Genomic DNA, 24,027 nt, shown 5'->3' with positions numbered 1-24,027 from the left:
GTAATACAGCTGATACTTAACATTTTGAAGCTATAAAAATGTATACTGCGGTAAATGGGATTTTAAAACAAAGCGAATGAATCTATGTTGAATTCCCCCATTGTCCCTCCCCCCCCCCCCCCAACCCACCCCCCAGTCTAGTGAGGTCAATGAAATCTAGAACCCTTTATTACCGATATTTAGCAAAATATATAGGGTCTCCGCTTTCTCATTGAGGGGGGGGGGGGGGGGGGGGGAGGGAGTGGGGGACAATAGTTGAAAATTGCTGACGGCATTCAGAATTAGACAAAATTGGAATAAACGGAAGTAAGAAGGGCACGCGGTATAGTTTACTTTGAACTACAATGAAATTTAAAGAGAAAAGAGCGTAATTATTCGACTCTTTTAGCCAATAATGTTTTTTAACAAAACCTGAGAAAATACCTTTTGATATTGAATGAAGGTGTCAGGACAAAATTTCACAATACCAATATACCCAATCTGACACATATGCGAATGTTGAAATTTAACAGAACACTTATTTTGCATAATATCTACCTAGTTCACATAGCCACGCCTCGCTGTAATTTAGAGTTGTGATTGGGGGCTAATTTGTGATCGAATTATTGAACGAAAAGATCAGAGTGAATAAATTGGGCATCGGGACATTATGTTATCATGTAAACTAAATAAAACTTTTTTAACAGTAAAAACACTTCGATTCATATAGCTTTGACGCAATAATTTAATACAGCACTCATTTCTTCTTTCACACTTTTTAAAAAACTGTAATGATTCGAAGGGCGTTTATTCATGGAAATGCAGTCTTTCGGTTTCCTTCACCAAAGAGTTCTAACAAGGAAAATTAGCCGAATGGAATGGTAGTCAAAACGGAGAGATTAACAAGGGAGTCAGATTTGAGAACACAAATTTGATTGCGAGAAGAACATGCTCGGTCGTGATATTTTCTTCGGTTGTCATAAATTTATTTGAAGTCCAATAAAATTGACGGGCATGGCTTTTTCGGCCAGCTTTCACGTCAACTAATAACCCGGACACCATTTGGAGCTGTCTAAAATATTTTTATATTTATTTATTTATGATGTGCAGTTATTGAAACGGTATTATTGTTGGTTGAAAATTTCTCGCCTTTCGGGAGTTTCCATCAACAACTCCATGTTATCTCTATTGTCAAACATTTCACACCACTCGTATGCGTTTTTCCCATCCAATTTGGACCGGAGTAAAATTTTTGGGAAACCATTGTCCAATAGTAATCTTATGTAATCAGACTTCGCGTTCTGACAACATAAAATTAGCAACAGTGTTGCCTTCGCAATTTCGCCCGTTGCAAAATCTTCATACCCAAAGTCGTGATCATACTCTCGCGACATCTGCTCTTCAAGAAGGTCAAAAGTCTTCAATTTTTCAATGACCCAAGGAAGAACGTTTCGGGTATGATTACAGCAGGCGATTAGCAGCCACTGGTTTGACTTTTGGGCCCACTGTTTTGCTCTCTCTTCTCCAATTAGTCGCAGAATCCAGTCGAATTTATCCGGGTTACCGTACGTGATGCATTTTCTCTCAATCTCTAAAAAACGACAAACAAGTTAGAGAAAAAATTTTGCGTGAGCATTTGATGATGAAGTTTTTTTGACACTTTCAAAAAATTTCGCAAAGTGGGTACATAATAGAGAGCAGAGAGAGCGCAGAGGTCTTCATAAAAAAGTTTTACTATCCCAAAAGAGAAATTTCAAACTTTAAGAAAGTGATTCGAGCAGTTTAAAAGAATTGTGTTACAAAATAGTAAAAATGATTGAGAAAGAAGTTTTTGTTTTGTTTTTTTTTTTACCGCAAAGAGTGCGTGAGACCTAGTCGCTCATTTTTGATAACAAAATACAATGCAATTCAAGTTGATCAAATTTTTATTTCTCAGCTTTATCAACTAAAAAGGTCCTTTCGCAATTCACTTATTGCACAATAGATCTCAATTGGCATATTCACGATTGCTTTTTTAAAAGCTGTCCTAAGATTTATACTTTAGGACTTTTCAAATTCATATCTCAGCAATTGTTTCGTAACGGTTTTGTGACTCATTTTTGAACCAATTTTTACCCTTTTTTACCATCTTTCACTCTTTTCTAGATTCTTTATTTTTGAAGCATCTGTTTACAATCATATTTTGCAACGTGTGATTTATATTTATATGTGTATATATTTTTTGCGACAATATAGGCGAAAAAGTTATCTGCTAATATATTATATTCAAAGAACTCATGTGAGAAATTGTGTAAGTCAAATGATTAACTTTTAAGATCCCTGTGAGTTGAATGGTTAACATTCAAGAGCCTCTGGGGTTTGAATGGTTAACTTGTAAGTTCCCTGTAAGTCGAATGCTTAACTTGTAAGAACTTGTAAGTGGAAAGAATAACATATAAGAAATTGCAAGTTTTTGGAAGATAAAGTTGCAAGGCCATGCATCGCCTGTTAAGTTTCTGCCAAAAACTTGCAAGTTCTTACAAATTAACCATTCGGCCTCGACCCGGATGATCATGTATTTTAAATTAAAAATGAGGCATCAAAATGATTTTATAGCAACTTTTTTCAGTTTCACATGAAAGCCGAATTTTGCTTGAGTAGGTTTTTAAAAGCCAAAATAAATCAACGATCAATAAAACGTTGAAAAAATTTTGACTTGAGATGCTCTTTTTTGATCGACATACTCAAAATTTTTCTGAAAGTTACAGCAATTTGAATTATAATTTTTCGGCAACAAAACAATCTCAGTAAGGTTGGGAAGCCAGCGACTGGAAGAGCAATAAAGTGCTGCTGCGACTCACAAAAAGTGGGAAGTTTTAGAGAAGCAAAAAAAGAGTGGTCAAAATTCATTAGTCCAGAATTCATTATTGCTTCAAGTTTTTCAGCAAAGCAATTGCGCATACTGTTTAGGTAAAATTCATTTTTAAGATAAAGTTTCTTTTTTTCAGAGCTGAAGGGTTAAGAAATTTTATTTTTTAAAATCGTGCTGTGCTCAATCGTTCTACGCCTTGATCAGTCCAATCGCACTTTACAACACACTAGCCTGCCCAAAGACTTTTTCTAATTTAACAAGGTGTTTCAGCCAAACTGGAAAATACAATTCCGTTACTGCAATTTTAACAGATCAACGCTGCACAAGATGAACGAAAGATTCGCAAAAAGCTGAGGTCAATTTACGGATTTTGTTTTGCATCTGCTGTTTTGACGCTTCATGCTACTCCAGACCCTAGAAATATGTGTCATAGTAAACCAGTACTGATTCATGGCATATCAATACTAAAAGGCTATACCAGTTCTGTTTCAAAGTATTCTAAGGGTATTTTGCTCGAAGACTTGGCATAATAAGTTCAGGCAACAATTTTTTTCATGAATTTGCCATGCACAGTGGGTTTTAATTCTGATCTCTGTTCATATAAAAGTCATAATAAAGTGTGATTTTTTCCGAAAAAAGATTGAATACGCTACATTTCCCTCCTCGTGAAAAAGTGACACTTATGTAATTGCTGACTATTGTAGTAAAACACAAACCGTCTAATGTCGGAAGAATCGCTCTCGAACGACAGGCGGGTGCAAAAATATTTGACCCCACCGGGATTCGAACCATTCCCCTCCCACCTGAAATCCATATGCACTTGCAACTGTGCTTTTTGTCCTTTAAATTTAAAATTCTGCAACCAAGCTTATGTTAGCAACCAAAGTGAGAACAATAGAGACAACTCAAAAATGAAGAACGAAAGCGTGAAGAAGTCACTTGAGAATTCAAATAATGTTCTAAAAGAAACGCGCAAAATTGTCAGGCAAAAAAAATGCATTAAAAAAGACCGACACGTTTACAAAAATTGCTATGAACTTCGTTCAAGAGCAATTAAAAAAGAACAAAAAAAATTGTGTTTTGACTAATTTTTTTATTTAGGAGTCGCCAAAAGACTTGCTTTCTTTTTCTGTCGGGGTCGATAACACGGGTCAAAAGAATTCAATAATTTGAACTTTAGATTAAACTTGAAATGGAAAATATACACAAATTAGCTCGTATTTTTATTACTTATCTATGCAAAAATATACAGAGAAAATTTAGATTAACTTAAAATATTTCACTTAATTGACATGTGAAAAGATCTTAGATCCGAATCCCGGAAGTGATTTTCAATTTTCATCATCATTTTGTGAGAACCATATATGGCCTAGATACAATCGAGTTCATTAACTGGACGTCGGTGGATGTTAGAATGAGGTTTCTGTTGGTGGGAAATTTACTTCTGACATATGATTTTTAGGTCAATAGGATAATGATAGCGCTAAAACAAAATTATAATTAAGTTGAGTTTTGTGGCCATTACTTATCGACGTAGCAACAGAGTTCGTCAGGTAAGTTCTGCTTTTGTTGTTTACAACTTTAATAAAAAACTTCTAAATTTCTTTATATTCTTTGAAACTATCACATTTTCAGTTTCATGGACAGTAATTATTCTTTTCTCGTCATAAGAAGCAATGAATGTCTGCATATGATATGATTAGTTTGAAGAAAATTCGAGTTCAAATACAGTAGACACCATAGAACTGGTGCATCCGCTGCAATTTTCTGTTTCTTGTTGTTGTTCGTGAAGGCTCTGGTGGTTCGAGTTGTTTGTGCTCTGCAGCTGATGTGGCTGCAGAAGCTTCACTCTGATGTGAAGGTCCCATATCTGTGTTCTGAAATTGTGATTCTGATTGAGATATGGTCTCCTCCATTGCTGGTTTGGTTTTCACGTTGTCCTCTTCTAGTCTCGCAATTTGGTTGTCGCTGACTAGAACAGTCTGTGTCAAGTTTTTGTGCTGTATGGGAGATGTGTTAGCAGGAACTGTCTACGTCTCTTTTAGGCCTTGAATAAATTCATTCGCACAAGTCGAAATCTGCTATTGCTAGTAGTTTCACTCTGCGTCCCAACAGGAGTTCAATTGTTTTGCGCCTCGTCTTTGAAGTGTTGCGATGTGTCATCAGTTCCCTTTGCAGGGATGCACCAGATGATAAATTAAGATTGCGACTGCATGCTTGAAGTGCCCGCTTCACTGTCTGAACTGCGCTTTCAGCTAGTCCATCGGCTCTTGGATGATAGACGGGTGATTCAATTTTTTTAATTCCCAGTGATTCACACCACTGTTTAAGGTCAACACTCACAAACTCAGGACCATTATCAGATACTCAAGTTTTTTGTATTCCAAATCTTGCAAAGATTTGACTAAGATATACTTTAACCGTTTCTGATGTTCTGTTTCCCGCGGGAAAAGATTATATCCAGCCAGAACCCGCGTCAACAATTACTAAGATATTGCTTTGGTCCTTAAAAAAAACCCAGTCCATGTGGAGACGTTCCCAATCGTCAACTTCTGGCCACGCAAAAAATGTTTATCCCAGCCTAGGCCTGTTCATTTGACAATTCTTACAATTACAAAAAAATGTTGAACGTCTTGTGTAATGCCAGGCCACCATGCTATCATTCCGACTGATGCCTCAGTTGCATTCTACCCAGGATGTGTCTCATGCGCTCTTTCCAAATCCAAGTGTTGTAGTTTGGTTGGACTGAAGGTAACAACACCTCTGAAGATGATTCCATTGTGTATGGTCAGTCCATCTTTGTGTTGTTCGAACCCCTTTTCCACTTCTCAGCATTTATTCGAATTGCCGAATTTGATTCGTTTCATTATGTCCTGGAAGTGTCTGTTTGTTCCGAGTTCAGATTTGGTTTCTGCTTGGGTCACCAAATCACTCTGAGCGAACTAGATGTTATTGATTGCGAAGCACACTCGATTGTTGTCCGAATCGTCTTTGTAAAAGTCCATTCTGCTCAAAGCACCTGCATGGTGTATCAGCTCACTTGGTGTGTAATTCAACTCATAATCGAAGCCCATTAGAGCTATTGCTCATCTTGTAATTCTAGCTGATGCTGTTTTCAGGATCTCTTCGTCTCGTGCAAAGACATATTTGAGTGGTTTGCGGTCCGTCTGTAGGGTAAATTGTTTCCCAAGAAAGAATTGCTTCCATCTTGTGACCACAAACACAATTTCAGTGCTTCCCGCTCTATTTTCAAGTAGTTTTGCTCCACTGGAGTCAACTTTCTCGATACATATAAGACAGGATTTCCTTCTTGCGAAACAGCCCCGCCAATAGTTTCTTCAGATGCGTCAGTACTAACTGTTGCTTCTTTTTGTAACTTATATGGCTGTACAAGTCGGTTAGCACATAGTTCATTTTTTATGTCTTCAGAGGCTTTTTGTTGCATTCTGCCCCATGAGAAATCGCTGTTTCTCATGTTATTTAAGGATAGCATTTTTGCTGCAAAATCAGGAATCATTCTTCCGTAAAAACGTGCTAGATCAACAAACGATTAGAGTTGTTTTTTGTTATTTGATGCTTTTGCAATTTTTTATTTTTTATTATGTTTGGGATCTGGTGCTATTCCCTCCATTGAAATGGAGTATCCCAAAAAAACTAACGCTATCGATCGGTCTTGAGTTAGACTTTTTCTCATTAATAGTAATATTTTTCTGGAAGATTGAAGAAGAGTTTTTCAATCCCTGATGTATTCGGCACATCTTGAACATTCCCTGAGACGTGTTGATTGTGCACATATCTTTTGCCTCTTTGTCAAATTCAATTTAATAGTAGGCACCTGAGAGGTCAATTATGCCAAAGCATAAGGCTACATGTAGGTTGTTGAAGATCGTCTCCGTGTCTGGTATTGGGTAGTCCTCATCCACCACTTAATTGATATGCACTTTCAAGTCCAAGCAGAGTCTCAAATCTTCTTTCTATACCACACCACTGGAGATGCATTAGTGACTCCTCCTGGCTGTACCGGTTCAAGGATGCCCCCTGTCTGAATATCTGTTGCAGCTTCTCTGTGACCTTGTCTTGATGTGGTAGAGATAATTTTTTAGCATTGCAGAACATTGGCTGTGATCCTGGTATCAGCATCACTTGAGCTTTGTAACCCTTTACAGCAGGTCGGTGCTCGGTTGTGATGTTGTTCACACTGTGCTTGGGTAGAAGGTTTCTACCAAGTAATCCAAATTCTTTATCAGAATGCATTACTGCTAGTTGTTTTTGTGCGAGCCTGCTTCCGTACCACTCAACGTCACAAGCAAGTGATCCCATAAGCGTTAAATGATGACCATAATAAGCTTCGAGATGTCTTAACTTACCATCCAACAGAGGTCTACCAAGCTGAGTCCATATTTTTATTGATATCACTGTGGTCTCTGCAGCTCTCTACCTTCATTCTTACTTTGAAATTTTTTTATTGAGATATATTCTCATGTTGCAGACATGCTAAAGATTTGTTCTTTAACATAAATCATTCCGACACAAGAGATCCTTGCTCTGATGAATTGTTTCCTTCTTCGCAAATGTTATTCTGGTTATTGAACTTACCTGAATTTGGTTAAGGTTTGCTTCTTCACATTTTTCACAGTTGTTGCATTTTTATGCTTAGCGCCGGACAGGGTCTACTAAAATGTGATTTACTTCCACATCTAGGGCACATATTTTTGCTTTTATTAGCCGTAAATTTTTTATTTGGTTTCCGAAAGGTCTTTTTGAATTTGAACCGAACTCATTTCACAGTAAAAGGCTTATTACTTGATGAAGAACTTGCAAAAGCTACTACCTGACTTCTGAACTGTAAGCTTTTGGTCATTCCAGTAACTTACCTTGCTGTTTTTGCTTTAATACCGTCTAGAAGCCTCACTTTCGCCTCAGGGTCCCTTAAACCTAAGATAAACTTAGCCGCTGTTTTGAGTTTTCTGAAGCCATAATAACTCTCCGCCTCTCCAAGACGCGCTAGGAAATATTTGTCTGCCTCCCCTACACCGTGTATTACGGACAGAAATTAAATTCTTAGGACTAATTAGGCTCCTAAGTTTAATAATTGCATCCTGCCCTCGCATACTAAGACAGAGATTGGTTCCTTGTAGGTCCTGTACAGTACCATCGGTGTTGATTTTGTCCTCTTTTTTTCTTCTTCTCGACATTTCGCCACAAAAGAAAAAATCCACGAAGAACCTGATTCTGCATTCTGTAGATCCAAAATTTGTCTGTCTGTAGTTGGTCAGGACACCATTGTCGTGGTCAATAACATGGGTCAAAACAATTCAATAAGTTTATTTCAGATTAAATTTGGAGCTGAAGATATACAAAAATTAGCTTGTATTATAGTACTTATCTATGCAAAAATGTCAAGAGAAAATTTAGATTAGCTAAATTTTTTTTTACTTGATATTCCCTCCATTGAAATGGAGTATCCCAAAAAAACTAACGCTATCGATCGGTCTTGAGTTAGACTTTTTCTCATTAATAGTAATATTTTTCTGGAAGATTGAAGAAGAGTTTTTCAATCCCTGAGGTATTCGGCACATCTTGAACATTCCCTGAGACGTGTTGATTGTGCACATATCTTTTGCCTCTTTGTCAAATTCAATTTAATAGTAGGCACCTGAGAGGTCAATTATGCCAAAGCATGAGGCTACATGTAGGTTGTTGAAGATGGTCTCCGTGTCTGGTATTGGGTAGTCCTCATCCACCACTTAATTGATATGCACTTTCAAGTCCACGCAGAGTCTCAAATCTTCTTTCTATACCACACCACTGGAGATGCATTAGTGACTCCTCCTGGCTGTACCAGTTCAAGGATGCCCTGTCTGAATATCTGTTGCAGCTTCTCTGTGACCTTGTCTTGATGTGGTAGAGATAATTTTTTGGCATTGCAGAACATTGGCTGTGATCCTGGTATCAGCATCACTTGAGCTTTGTAACCCTTTACAGCAGGTCGGTGCTCGGTTGTGATGTTGTTCACACTGTGCTTGGGTAGAAGGTTTCTACCAAGTAATCCAAATTCTTTATCAGAATGCATTACTGCTAGTTGTTTTTGTGCGAGCCTGCTTCCGTTCCACTCAACGTCACAAGAAAGTGATCCCAAAAGCGTTAAATGATGACCATAATAAGCTTCGAGATGTCTTAACTTACCATCCAACAGAGGTCTACCAAGCTGAGTCCATATTTTTATTGATATCACTGTGGTCTCTGCATTTTTGTCTACCTTCATTCTTACTTTGAAATTTTTTTATTGAGATATATTCCCATGTTGCAGACATGCTAAAGATTTGTTCTTTAACATAAATCATTCCGACACAAGAGATCCTTGCTCTGATGAATTGTTTCCTTCTTCGCAAATGTTATTCTGGTTATTGAACTTACCTGAATTTGGTTAAGGTTTGCTTCTTCACATTTTTGTGAAGTGTCCCACTTTTTCACAGTTGTTGCATTTTTATGCTTAGCGCCGGACAGGGTCTACTAAAATGTGATTTACTTCCACATCTAGGAAACATATTTTTGCTTTTATTAGCCGTAAATTTTTTATTTGGTTTCCGAAAGGTCTTTTTGAATTTGAACCGAACTCATTTCACAGTAAAAGGCTTATTACTTAATGAAGAACTTGCAAAAGCTACTGCCTGACTTCTGAACTGTAAGCTTTTGGTCATTCCAGTAACTTACCTTGCTGTTTTTGCTTTAATACCGTCTAGAAGCCTCACTTTCGCCTCAGGGTCCCTTAAAACTAAGATAAACTTAGCCGCTGTTTTGAGTTTTCTGAAGCCATAATAACTCTCCGCCTCTCCAAGACGCGCTAGGAAATTTTTGTCTGCCTCCCCTACACCGTGTATTACGGACAGAAATTAAATTCTTAGGACTAATTAGGCTCCTAAGTTTAATAATTGCATCCTTCCCTCGCATACTAAGACAGAGATTGGTTCCCTGTAGGTCCTGTACAGTACCATCGGTGTTGATTTTGTCCTCTTTTTTTTCTTCTCGACATTTCGCCACAAAAGAAAAAATCCACACAGAACCTGATTCTGCATTCTGTAGATCCAAAATTTGTCTGTCTGTAGTTGGTCAGGACACCATTGTCGTGGTCAATAACATGGGTCAAAACAATTCAATAAGTTTATTTCAGATTAAATTTGGAGCTGAAGATATACAAAAATTAGCTTGTATTATAGTACTTATCTATGCAAAAATGTAAAGAGAAAATTTAGATTAGCTAATTTTTTTTTACTTGATTGACATGTGAATAGATCTAAGCCCCGAATCCCGGAGATGCTCATCAACATTTCATGAGAATCATATATGGCCTAGATAAAATCAAGTTGTTTAGCTGGAGGTTGGTGGATGTTAAAATCTGGTTTTTGTGTGTGGCAAATTTACTTCTGACATATGATTGTTAGGTCAAAAAGATAATGATAGCGCTAAAAGAAAATTAGAATTGAGCTTAGTTTCGTGGTCATTACTCATCGACATAGCAGCAAATTTCGTCAGGTAAGTTCTTTTTTTGTTCTTTGAAACTTTTACAAAAAACTTCTAAGTTTCTTGATGTTTCTTTAAAACCATCACATTTTGAGCTTCATGGGCAGTATTAATTCGTTTCTCGTCATAAGAAGCAATGAATGTCTTCATATAATGAGATTCTTTTGAAGAAAATTGCTATTCCATTACAGTAGACGCCATAGAACTGGTGCATTCGCTGCAATATTTTGAATAGTTTTAACCTTAACTGATTGCAGCTGGACTTTTCTTATCTTTTATGATGTGTCTCCGCCTGTGAGGAGATTTGGAGTTGACTTCGCTCTGAAATATCTGTATTCAAATTTTCCTGCTATAATAGTCCTCAAACACGCTAACGGAATAAATAATCAAAATTTTTGGTCAACTTATATTTTCTGCGCGGCCTTTTGCAAGCAAATAGATTACATAAAAGCCCTCATGTCAATCATTGAGCTAAAACGTTGAGCAATCGTTGTCTAAAAAACTAAAACTTCGAATTATTTAGGGGCAAATCAATTGTCTAGAGCAAAAAGTTTAGTTGAACGGTTAACACAAACAATTAATAGGCGCCTAGAATGGTTAATACAAATAATTAGGAGAGGCCTAGAACAGGCAGAATTGGAGATCAAACTTTTCAAATCCATTCCATTGACTATACCTCAAAGTAAAATATGCAAACAGATATATAAAATTTTCTTCACTTGAAGTCAACTTCGGACGGAAATCTATTTAATCACTGGGTGACAAAATTGCAGAACAGACTTAACATTCAAATACAACCTAGTAACATATCGAAATCTAGAAAATGTACAATGGGATCAACTGATATCGGATGAGGAGTGGCAATTGTCCGAGGTTTGACAAAAAAACTGAAGTGAAACGTCACAATGCCACACAAGTTGCAAACGACCAAAAAGATTTGGAGTAATGAAGTATACTGACTGATTATCGGCACTTCAAACTGAAGAGTTCCTTTTTTTGAAATGTCGAATGGTCGAATTGTATGAGGTCCTTGCTCAGGGTTCGCCTTTTATCAAGACAGGTGTCTCTAAGTTGACTACTTTTTAAGCCAGTAAAATTTAACCGCCTATCAGAAATTTCAATTAACCAAAACTTTTCTACCTTGCCTCAAAAATTGCTTGATCTCGTCAAAGGCCCTGCAATAATTTTCTCTCACTTGCACTATTCTTTTCTCTGCACAAACTCAGCCTCACGCAACTTACGCTCTTGACTATAAGTCAAATTTCACTCTATCAATCTTCTAGTGAAAGCTAAGCGAAAACAATAGCAACAGCCAAACTCCAAGTCGATTGAAAACTGCTCTGCACATTCGCACTCTCTTTTTCACACCTTTTTCGTCAACCTCCAACTTGACTCTGTCCGCGCTTTTCTTTCTTATTCACTTGTCGCACAAGTCGATTCTCCTTCCTCGTCAATTTTTTCGCTTTTGCAAAGTCCGAACTATTGTTCATTTGCAACCACCACAGCTGTCAATTCCCTCCAATTGTCAAGATTTCTCAAGATAGCCGTTCCAGGAGTGCCACTGTAGAATTTTGTACTCTGCTTAGGCTGACTGGCGCCCAAAACTCTAACAAATTGAAGGGGGTGTTTTGATGGCTCTCAGACTTCTATTGGAGGGTTATTTTTCCCCAAGCTGCTCTTGTTGGCTGTAGGAACCTCTAGTTGGGAATAATGAATTGATTTGAGTAATCAAATAACATCAAATGAATAAACAGGAAATATAAAACATCACAAAATCACGTAAAAATTCAACCAAAGTTTTATTATAAAAGATGGTTCACAACTTTAAATTTGTAACCAAACTCTCAACTGAAGAGCTACTATTTACTATTCTTTCGACTCCTAAAGCTGTCAATTAGGCCGCTTGATTTAGCTGCGGTTCTACTGTATTCTACTGCATTCTTACTGTATTTATATATCTTATATGCAGTATAATATATGCAATAAATTATTTGCAGCATTAGTGGTGCTGTTAGATTGTTATCAATGCAGACCTCTCTTTACGTTATAGAGGGCGACGATCTTCCAGGTTTGTTTTGGGGAGATGGTTGTTTCGCTGGGGAATCTCGCTTTTCGGCTTCTGTGAAGAAACAGGAACAATCGTCGATGATTGGTCTTTGTTTTTTTCCTTCGTCGTTTTCCAGTAAAGCTGGGTTGGCGTACGTTTTTCGAATTAGATTCGTATAAGATTCGTTAATAAGATTCGAATTAGAAAATGTGTTCTTTTTAGTTTTTCTGAAAAAAAATAATTTTGCCTAAATGAGATTTCTTATAGGCAGTTACATTTCACTGGCTCCAAAAATAGTCGACTCAGAGACACCTGTCTTGATAAAAAGCAAACCCTGAGCAAGGACTTCATACAATTCGTCGAGGCTCTGCATTTTTTTGTTTTTTTTGCACATTTCAGAATAGTCAGTATACCTCATTACTCTTAATCTCTTTGTTTGTTTGCAATTTGCGTGGCCTTGTGACGATTCACATCAGACTTTTTGTCAAGCCTCGGACAATTGTCACTCCTCATCCGATATCAGTTGATTCCACGGTACTGTTTCCAAATTTAAATATTTTTCTAGGTTGTATTTGAATGTTAAGGCTATTGTATTGCTTTTTGCAATTTTGTCACCCAGTGATGTAATATATTTCCGTCCGACATAGACTTCAAGTGCTGAAACTTTTATCCATATCTGCTTGCATATTTTACTTTGATGTATAGTCAATGGAATTAATTTGAAAAGTTTGATCTCTAGTTTTGCCTATTCTAGGCTTCTAATAATTATTTGTATTAACCATTTTAGGCGCCTATTAATTGTTTTTTATTAACCATTCAACTAAACTTTTTGCTCTAGATTTTGATTGGCCCCTAAATAATTCGAAGTTTTAGTTTTTTACACAACGCTTTAATTCAACGATTGACTTGAGGGCTTGGACGTAACCTATTTGCTCGCAAAAGGCCAGGCAAAAAATTGAGTTGACCAAAAATTTTGATCGTTGATTCCATTAACCTGTTTAAAAAATAGCAGGAAAATTTGAAAGCAGATATATATTTGTGTGTGTGTGTTTGTGTGTGTCTCCAAAAATTATTTGTGCTTATTCGTTTGGAACATAAGAGATTTTTCGAAAGCTGCCAATTTTTGAGCAATGACTGTTTCAGGATTTTTGTTCTTTAAACCAGTTGCTTCCGAGAAAAAGAAGTTGGTTGAAATTGGATGAAAGCTCAAACAAAATTTTAAAAAATTTTGTCTTTTAATTTTTATGAACCAGATGTTAAAGTGAAATATTTCTAAAACTTTTATTGGAAGAAACATCTATTTAAATACCAATACTCTTTGCAGATGACAGGCAGTTCTTTTGGCTTGGACTTCTTGGCTTTTGATATGGGAGTTTGGCCAGACTAATTACACCCAAGTTTGGTCATTGGCCAGACCAAACAGGCCAAATAGTGGATATTGGCCAGATCGAATTGACCAAAAAATGGATGTTGGCCAGGCCTAACAGACATTGAGTTTGGTCGCACCGAACCCCCTCTCTACTACCTAAGTCGGTCTGACAAATTCCTATTTTGAGTCGCGGACCTCAACATGGGCAGAGTCGCGTAACCTATAAACCTGAGTTTCAGAACTTTCAAAGTTTTTTGATACCAGACTATCTCATATTGGAAGAGAATACTGTTTTTAGTCCGTATCAAAGAGTTGAAACGCTAGCAATTATTTCAAAGGTCAAAGATCACATACAGAACAAACAAATAATGGTATTTAGTTATTAGTCCCATGAAGTTGCAACGCAAGTGAACGTTCAAAAAGCGAACGTTCAAGCTCGGGGCATGCAATTGGGCAATGTTTTGCTAAATATCTATTTCTTTTAACTTTGAACTTTGACTTTTCAAACGTTTGATAGCGTAGGAACATTACTGGACTAAATATAGCGTGTCCAATAAAGTCGAAATAAGCGAACGTTTCTAAAAGCCACTGGAGAGATTTCAAAGGTGAAAGTTCAAATTTAAAAATGTAGAAAGAAATGATCAATGAAAGCTTAATGGAAAAAAAACGTTGACATTCAAATGACCAATTTGATGCTCAATTGCCTGTTTTTGATGTTTTCGAACGTTCGCTTATTTCAACTTTATGGGACAGACCATATATTAGTGATCATATATTCACGCCCAGAGTTTTTGAACGTTCACTTGTGTTTGAACTTGATTAAACTTGCTAGATTTGCGTCCGCTAATAGTGTTCCGAACTAGCAACTTTATAAGCGTTTTTGCAAAACCACATTTTTTTGAGATCCTACCTCTGAGATCTGATAAAGAATCGGTTTCCAAAGCCCTCGTCACAGAATCTACGATGTGGGAACCCATCAATTCCTCCAGTTTGTTCAAAAAGTCAATCTGAACTACCCTTCGTCTATGAGCAAACGTCTTGAAAACCAACATGGCGAATTTCTCTTTATGATCGTCTGAAAAAGATTCGATGAAAGAGAGCAACGAGGGCAGTCGTTCCAAATTTACAACTCCTTGGACTAAAAGATGCATTTCGGCGTCATCACGAAATTCTTCATGAAGTGTATCTTCGGTGAATTCCTTCACCTGAGGCAAATTTTCCAGGCGTCTCAGATATTTGATAGGTTTTTTATCCATATACGACTTCAAACTTTCTTTGTGCTCGTCGTTTACGCACAAAACCACCTCATATTGTGCGCGGGTAATAGCTGATGTAATCGAGGTCATTGTGTTAATATTGGAACAATCAACGTCAATTATGATCAAAACCGACATCGCCTCAAGACCGCCAAAAGGCAGTTTGTAAAATTCATCTTTAGGGTCCAGGATATAGGCACAATTACTGGCAACTTCTTCTTGACTGTCGATAAAAATTTTCCAATAATTTTTCTGCTGATTTGGTGTGAAAACCACGACAATTTGACTGTCTGCGTATTTTTTACTCAACGAGGACCAAGTTTTGTCAAGCTTTGCGAACAATTCAGATTTGCAAAAGTTGGTCACTTCTATTTTAAGCTGTGATGACGTGTAACATCCTGTTATTAAGGCCGTGGATCCGGTTATGGGTTTTCGCGTGTGAATGAAGTTATTTGAAAAAGCGCTTATGTGATGCGCGCTTCTGAAAATGACATTCATATTATGAATTACAAAATGTCGCACGATTATTTCGCTCAGTGGGGAACCGAAAACGTCTTGGTTTCCTAAAGAAACATATGCAATCCAGCATCTTTTGCATCGTAGGATTATGTTGCATAAGCTGTTTCGGTTGAGAAAATATTTTTCTGTGGCTTTGTCGTGGCCCGTATATATCTCGTCAATTAGCAACACGCATCGCTTCAAATTTTCCAGGTCGCTAAAACAGTGTTTTCAGTTTAAACTCTCAAGTTACAATCTGAGGCTTAATCAACCAGTCCTCGGAAAACGCAATTTAGGAAAAATTTGAGGAGAAAAACAAAGCAACAATTAAATGCAAAAGCGTGGATGGAAGATGGAAATTGTTAGTCTTGTGGGTCAAAGAGTACGGATTCTAAGATTAAACAAACAAATTACTTCCATGTTATTGATAAACACCCTACAATAAAAACTGAGCATCAAGTTGTTCCTCAAAAGTAGTATAATTGCCCCCGCTTAGGTACTAAAATGTGGCAAATTTAGGAACTTCAAAATATAGACGATAGGTTCTTGCAATGTCAATAGATCTAGCATATACAGAATGCTAAACAAAACAACCATCGCATTGTTTATTCAAATATCTGATATTTTTCAGGGGTTTACTTGTTATTTAATTTAGCTCCGTTAACGTCTAAGCTTCAACTTTGTTGCATTCCTTCATAATAACTCGCAAAAATGTGCCAAACATTACAAAGCAGCATTGGTCATTTGATATTTTTGAACATGTAAACAATTGACCTGACTGTTATGCTAATTAAGTTTTTCACAAGCAATAGTTCCCGCTTCTCATAACAAACAACTGATAAGTTTCTCTAGTAAATTGAGTAGCTATTAACATAGCTAACGCGGTTATTGATCTAAGATATGTTGAAAGTTCACCTTTTCGACAGTTTTTTAACCGTGTCCGGAGTTTAAAAATAACGCTAGAAGCGATCTGGTTATTGCAAAATGCAGATCATGACCTAGCTTTTCATTTTTACTTCTCTCACGTTAACACAGCCCACGGCAAAATTCTCCGGATTCTAACAATTTCCCCAATTTTCCCAACGAATTTTTTGTGACTACTGGGGCTCGATCCAAAGCACTGATCACTGCGCCACGGTGTTTTAGATTTTCGTATTTTGAAGCTTTGTTTGAAGATTAAAGCTGCTCTTTCTTTTTGATCTGTCTAACGACCGCAGTGACCGGGACTTTTTGTCTCTTTGTTTTGGAGTGTATTGTCTGGTTCCTTTTTGCAACTTAGAACTTTTTTGTCTGCCCGTACCTAAGTTTCGGCGAGAATCAGTACTGATTCAGAACAATTTCAGAGAAATTCCAAGCTTTAGTACTGATTCAGAAAGATTTCAGACTCAACTGTGAAGTGATTTCTGATCCTTTCTGAATCAGAGCAAAATTCAGAGAAAATATTAAGTTTTATTCTGAATCAGAAGATAATTCAGAATGAAACACTGAAATAACTCTGAATCAGACAAGTTCAGTGCAAAATGTGACCTGAATTAGACTCAGACTCAGTACAGAATTTGCCTTATAGCATTAGGTACGGGTGGGACTGCTTTGTCTGTGCGCTCTTCTTAACATGACGGAACAAATAGCAAACAAAATCAATAAAAGTGTGGCTAGATTTTGTCAAAATTTTGGTTTACTTTAATAAGATCTTACCAAGATGTTATTAAGGTATACCAAGGGAAACTTTTAAAGTTTTGCAAGACATTTCAGCAGGCATGCCATACCAAGTTGTATCAAGTTTAAAATCACTCGGAACTCACCCTATTTTGGCTGCAACTTCGTCCTGCAAACTTCTGGATGAGTACTCGTCAAAAGATACTATCGAAACTTTGGAACGCTCACTGTCCTCCGTCAAATTTGAATCAAAGAATTCCTGTAGATATTTACGAAAAGCTTGTTTCGATTGCGGAATTGCGAACAGCACAAAATCGGTGTCGTCGTTTCTGCTTTCAATCAGAGTCTTGACCAGGAGAACTGTAATTTGGAAATATTTCCTTTTCACCCCGCTAAGATCGAGTCGTCTGATCACGTTTCTGAGGGTAAAATTAATCAGCCCTCATATTGAATTCAAATCATTTTCAGAACAAAAGCGCTCTCTTAGATTGAAATTATATTTGCTATAAATTATCTATACCCCACCCCTAACTCTTAGCTGAGGCATTATGAAATTTTTCATCGCCCCTCACACCCCCGAACCTCCACCCCCAGCTTCCACTCGTTTGTGCTCTTTTTTCACATAGTAACCGGCTATATAAAAGAAATCATTAGAACAGGGCATATGCTTAAACGGCACTATGATGGTGGCGGGGGGGGGGTGGGGTTTGCAATCTTTAATCATGATCTTTATAGATCCCAATTTTGTCCAGATGAGTACAAAGGAAACAGATCCAAGCCTGAAGTTTTCCCACATCCAGGTTCTCCAGGTATGCAGCATAATTTGTCATCAAATTTCAGAATCCGGTGTTGTTGAGGACTAACAATCAGGCTAAGTTCGGGTCGATTTAACGTCTTGTTTATTGCGTCCAATTTCAATTTCTCATTTTTGGGCAAGTTGCTATTCTGGTATCGGGAATCAATATCGAATGGTCTGCTGAGGTGGCAGGTATTATCAATCATCAAATAGCTCAAACAGAACACAGCCGAAACGTACTCGACGATTTTGACTGGCTCGCATTTACGATATTGAGGACAATCGAATATTTCTTCAATTGTAATTTGGGATTCTGTCAAGTTCAGCGATCCGTCGATTTTGTAAAGAGTCGGAGCTTGATCAACATCGTCGTTATGAATAAGTATGTGAACAAGTTTCAATGTGTCAGTTTTTTCAGCTTCATTGATTAAGTTTGCTAGTGATTTCAAATTTTTGTTTCCAAGTTTTATTCGAATGTTCGACAAAGCGTCCTTAATTTTAAGAAGGTTCGCATTTGGAATGTAAATAATAATCTTCAAGTAGTTGTCAACAAAAGATTTGTAAAGTTTTTGAAACGATTGTGTTCCTATGACCTCCGTTTTGCAATCTCTCAGAATTGTGTGAAGGAAAAGTTTAACTTTTGGGGTCAATCTTTCAAGGACCTGGGTAAATTTGTTGGTCAGTGTTGTTTCGTAGCTTTCGGCTTTAGTTGAAACTGATATTTCAATGGGTACAAAATACCCAGCACCGCAGAAAAGCCAGTCAATTTCAAAGGCGAAGTTGAAGTAATGAGGAATGTCAAGAAATGATTGGGTATGATTGAGTGTGAAGCTCTTTAGCAGGATTCCAGCTGGTTTTTCAAGTTTGGCAAGCAACTGTTTTGAGTATTTCCACAGCTCGCCCACATGAGCCTCATTTCCTTCTCTCACAGCTGAAAAAAAGTCTATTTTAAAACCAGTTGCTTTAAAAGTAACTTAATGGCAAATTATACAATCAACAAATCTTGACTAAACTGAATTTAAAATTTCTCAATTTTTGTGCAGTTTTGATTCAAATTGCTTCCCAATCTCCTAGATAGCAACCTCAGTAACTGAAAAATCTATTTTAACAATGAAAATCACAAGTCTGTTTGCTCAAAATGTTAGAATATCGATCAAACTACAGTCATGAACTTTGTGGGAATTAATAGAAAGAAAGTTACCAGATTACCAAGACAGTAGCAAATTGATTTTAATCACAAAGTTTAAATAATAGAATGGTCAAGAAATGGTACTTAGAATCAATATTCGGTTCAAATTGGTGAATCTAGATAACTAATATTAGAGTGAGATTATTTTGATGCAAAATCTTCCCCCCATGTTTTGAATGATTATGATACCAACGGAAACTTGAACGAAATCTTAGAAAAGTGGAAGCGCATCCCATCTATGGTACCCCAGCGACTCATTTCTGGGAAACTTTCTGAAGCAAACCATATTGGGTAACCCTTACGACCCCCACTGTAAATCATGGTGGTAAGATTAGTTTTGTATCTTGATTTTTAAGCTTTTCTTATTTTAAACCTTAAGAAATTTGGTCACAATGATTTATAAAATCTACACACCACATTACAGATATTTATTAATTGAGACTGAAAAATTTTTGGGCCAATTAGGTGAACAATTTCGTAACTTTTCCAGGAATCTGGCATCGAAAAAATTGAAAATAAGTATATCTTGACTCACTTCTGTCAGAACATTTTTGTGTTGTTTTTACACAGACAATATAAACATCATTACTTTAAGGAATAATAATTTGGCGAAAAATCCAAATATCCACAATAAAAGCAAAAACAATTTAAAGCGCTAATTGACCCACATTTTCGTCTGAATCTAACATCTCAGCCTAACTTTATTTTACAAAAGCTTCAAATTATCAAAAAAGGGGTGGGAAGGCCCTAATTTATGCTCCTACTGAACGGCTCAAGACGGTAGAAAAATTAATGGTTGAGAAAAAATTCTAAAGCATACATTAATGTCAGCATTTTCAAACATTGATGCAGGCACTTGCAAAATCCTAAAATCCTTAGTTGCTCCTACATTGATGTACTATAATAATTGCAGCTGACGATCGGACCCTCGGGGGCGGAAAGTTTGCCTGATCAGATCTATCCATAATTTAAAACCTTTCCGTAATGGAGACTCAGAGCTTTGAAGCGCTGAACCAGAACATTACAAGAGTAAAAAACTATTTCAGTTCTCATTGCATCCCCAGAGTATCTTAGGTTTTTTTTTAGTTTTTCTTCACTCTGATTATTTTGTCATAGAGCTCGCCCAGTCTGATTTGTCGTCTGAAATTCAATCATGCGCCCAATTTAAGTCTGAGCAGCATATTTCCATACTTTTTTGCCTACAACTGGCAACTACTATAGTTGTATATGCGCTCTGTATACATAAGCTAGGTTGTACGTACTTTTCAAAACAAGGCCCATTTTATCCTAGTGGCTAGGACTTGCTATGCAAATTAAATGTTACAAGTAGACACACGGAAGTTGAAAGCGCATATAAAGCAAACCTAACATTATCTCTCATGCAGTAATATTTACTCAAAAATCAAAAATAGCCAGTGTAAATTTTGACATGAACAGCGTACTGGCCATCCAAAAAAAACAGAATGTATGTCGGCTGATTCAGCGCTCATTACTTCTGCCACCAACCTTCGGACCAACACATGACTTTGGCTGATACAAAATGAGTATTGATGACAAAATTCAATTTACTTTTTGTCAAATTTTGGATCTTTTGGCCCAATCATAGTTTTGTTTCTGTACCCTAATGTGCATGTACCATTGTTTTTGATTCAAGTTTTCATGCATTTGTTTTATGCATGCTTTTATACGAGAGCAAACAAATACTTTTTTGTTGATTTAATTTTGCTGTTTTATGCTTCTAGTAACGCTCGCTGAGCATGGCTCTTTGGTTTGTTGCCTATGCTCTGAAATTCATAAAATATAATTCAACGTATTTTAAACCAATTTTACGGTAGCGTTTTTTCTCAGTTTTACTTATAGTCGGACTTTTGCTTGTTTAAATTTTAATAAGATGAGACTCTGATTTATTTCGAAAAAATTTTGAACAAAGAAAACGACCAGGTTTAATACACAATTAAAGAATTGAGCCGTTTGTTTTTCTCATTGACTCAAACCGCATTTATGCTATTTCATTTGTTCTCATCTCGAACAGGGAACTCTTGTCTCCTTGGAATAAAATTATCGTCTTGTAAGACCTTGCTCACAAAAAAACATCTGATCATAAGAAACTGACAGAATAATGTCGGTATCTTTTTTTAACTTGTATTGCAGTAGCTGACAACTAAATATGCGATTATGTGCTTTTCTTAATTGCCTTAAACAGTAATATTGGAGATTTAAAAGTTTGTTTTATTTTTAGGAAGACATTGATGTTTTAGAAAAAAGTATGATTCCAAAGTACAACAGAAGTAATTAAAATTTACGTATATAATTCATGACACAAATTTATGTTTCAACTTTTTTATAAATATTTTTTAACCTATTTAGTTATGAAGTGAATTCATTTGTTTAAAAGATAACGTGCCAACTTACCATCCTCAGTTGTTGAATACAATAAATGACTCATACACCTGTCAAAATCTGGCACCGACGCCAGACTAGCATCTTTGCCCCCAAAATAGCTCCGGAAAATCTCAATCATTATGTCCGGCTCTCCCAAAGTGCATAACCTACAACCGGGGGCTTTTATCAACTTCTGACTGAGAGCAATCTTTTCTTCGGCGATTCGCTCAACAAAGATTTGGATAAATTTAGAACAGGTCGAAGAATTCTCTGTTTCTTTTTCTGACGTCAGCAACTTTTCTAGTTTTTGTTTTTGTCCACTGTTCTGAAAATCTGAAATTTTCTTGTCAGTGTTAACTGTGTCAAAATATACCTCAAAAATGGAAGAAAACGACGAATTTTCTATTTTGTCTCGGAAGGCTGTTTCGATTTTGGTCGCGATAGTCTCATTAGATTTGTGCATTAATAGCACAATGTTGACACGAATTTTTCCCGGCTTCTCGGAATATATTTCAGATTTTTCGTACTTTTCACAGATATCCGTTAAATGCTGAATAAAGCCTGAAGATATTTCACCCGCTGTGGTTGCAGAGACTTTGCTCACACTTTTAAACAGGACTAAACGATCGTGTTGCGGTGTGGGAATAAACATGGCCGACCATTTTAGGTTACAGGTACCTGGAATTTGTTCACTTGCAGGCGGGTTCTGACCTCCGGGGTTTGGTTCTGCAAGTTCTGGTTGCTCTGCAGTTACCAAATTTTCACTTTGATTAGAATCACTAGTTTCACCAGAATCGACCGGAGTTTGGGAATCGGGTTGGTTCTGGTCACTGCCTTCAAATTCTGGCAGGTTTACCGTGACGTCATCAAACCCGGCCCCTTGGACATCTCGGGCTCTGATAAACACCCCGACAGCTCCGGTTTTTTCAACCATTTTGATTACGTCCCCATTTCCTAGGTTGTACCTAAGAAAGGGATTCGTCTGGAAATCGTCGTCAAGTTTTGGGATTATAACCAAGTTTTCAGATTCAGTTTTTGCTGGAATTTGATGTGATTCATTTGATGTTGAAGCTTGCATTTTTAAAGCCGTTTTGCAAGTTTTCTTTTGTTTTCAACCAAAGCCGTCAACAATTAGAAATGTTTTGAACCAATCTTTCGAAATTATTGAGCTAAGATAAATTATCAATAGTTAAATAAATCGCACGAGCGATAAAACTGTTTTGAAAAACATTAAATTAATTTGCATATAAAGATTGTTTTGAAAATAAATCTTTTTCTATCAATATATTCTGTCATCAGTCATTAGAAAGTAAAGAAAAATCGTTTCTTGAAACCAAAGTTAAAATATTTGATTGTTTATAATACAAATATATTCGTTGATTGGTAAACAAAACACCTAATAAACTTACTGTAAAGTCCGCATTATGTTGCAATGTTAGACAAATTAGTCAACAAAATTTTGCTGAAGTTTAATTTATTACAGACAGACGAGGTATTGAGACTTCTGAAGTTCTTTGCAATTGTTTTATTGCCTGCAAGTCGACATCAAAACAAGCCGAATTTTAAAAACTCAGCTTATTAACATGAGCTAAATCCTATTAGACTATGACCTTAAATAGAAAAAATTGCAGCTAATTTTAAACTCGAGATAAATTTATCTAATTTAATATCGGCTTTGATAAAATTATATTAGGTGCTCTAGTCGAGATAGAATGTTATTCTTACAAAATCTTGAAAGATTTTGGCAGGAAAATGTTAATTTTGCAAATCTTGCTAGAGAATGAAAGCATATTAGGCGACTCGATTAACAGAAAGGAGTTTCCGAGAAATCTTTTTAGGGGGATCTTTGTCACCTGTCCTTTCACCAGAAAACGCGTTAAAAATTTCAAGAAAATTTATTCAAACTCAACCTATATCCTTCGGCACTTATTTGCCCTCAAATAGTACTTTTCGTAGATAGGGAAAAAGAATAATTAAATGGAAAATGTAAAAGAGTATCTGTGCGTTTAAAAATTTCATATAAGCTGATGGGCAGCTATGTCAAAAGAAAAATGACGGATGAATTTATTTTACTGCGTAAATGCGACGCTTAAAAGGTTAAAAGGTAATAACTTGATTTCAGATTCATATTTCATCGAAGGCTGTGGCCACTAAAACAGATATGATATCTGGACCGATCATATTTAATAAAATCACTTTTATAAATTTTTTGAACAAAAAAGTAAAAATAAAAATTTCGATAAAAGATTTCCTTTATTTGGCAAAAATTAAAAACGAGGATCCGGAGTGTAAACAATTTTATACCTCCTCAGCGATTAGCAATCCTATCAATCAATAGGTGCAAGTTTTTGAACTGTGATACAAATTCAAAACTATTTAAGCGAAATTTGGAACATAGTATGTCGGTTAAAACAGTCCTTGGCTTTTTTCTAACTGTGAGCATAATGTTTACTCAATAGCTGCAAAAAATGAAAAAAAAAAAC

The 24,027-nt window shown here is 36.5% G+C and overlaps 1 protein-coding gene across 1 annotated transcript; it reads right to left on the bottom strand.

Moving 5' to 3' along the window:
- Positions 1–239: 239 nt before the first annotated feature.
- LOC142351471 (uncharacterized) lies at positions 240–22,940 on the bottom strand. Its single transcript, XM_075403500.1, has 5 exons — positions 21,575–22,940; positions 17,957–18,904; positions 17,324–17,537; positions 14,678–15,738; positions 240–1,570 (listed from the first exon to the last, which is right to left on the bottom strand). Exons 1-5 carry the CDS (start codon positions 22,620–22,622, stop codon positions 1,104–1,106), a joined length of 3,738 nt encoding a protein of 1,245 aa, XP_075259615.1. The 5' UTR covers positions 22,623–22,940; the 3' UTR covers positions 240–1,103.
- Between the last annotated feature and the right edge of the window lie 1,087 nt (positions 22,941–24,027).

The sequence above is a fragment of the Convolutriloba macropyga genome, chromosome 13 (genome assembly GCF_964194025.1).
Source record: "Convolutriloba macropyga chromosome 13, txConMacr16.3, whole genome shotgun sequence".
NCBI classification, from domain to species: domain Eukaryota; kingdom Metazoa; phylum Xenacoelomorpha; order Acoela; family Convolutidae; genus Convolutriloba; species Convolutriloba macropyga.
This window is presented reverse-complemented; position numbering and strand designations above follow the sequence as displayed.

Excerpts from the sequence above, each read along its gene's own strand:
- LOC142351471 (XM_075403500.1), bottom strand. The coding sequence starts at position 22,622 with ATGCAAGCTTCAACATCAAATGAATCACATCAAATTCCAGCAAAAACT. Across the intron at positions 17,538-17,956 it reads TGGATGTGGGAAAACTTCAG|TTCTCCTGGTCAAGACTCTG; the intron begins GCTTGGATCTGT and ends TCCAAATTACAG. Across the intron at positions 1,571-14,677 it reads TTCTTTATCAGATCTCAGAG|AGATTGAGAGAAAATGCATC; the intron begins GTAGGATCTCAA and ends GTCGTTTTTTAG.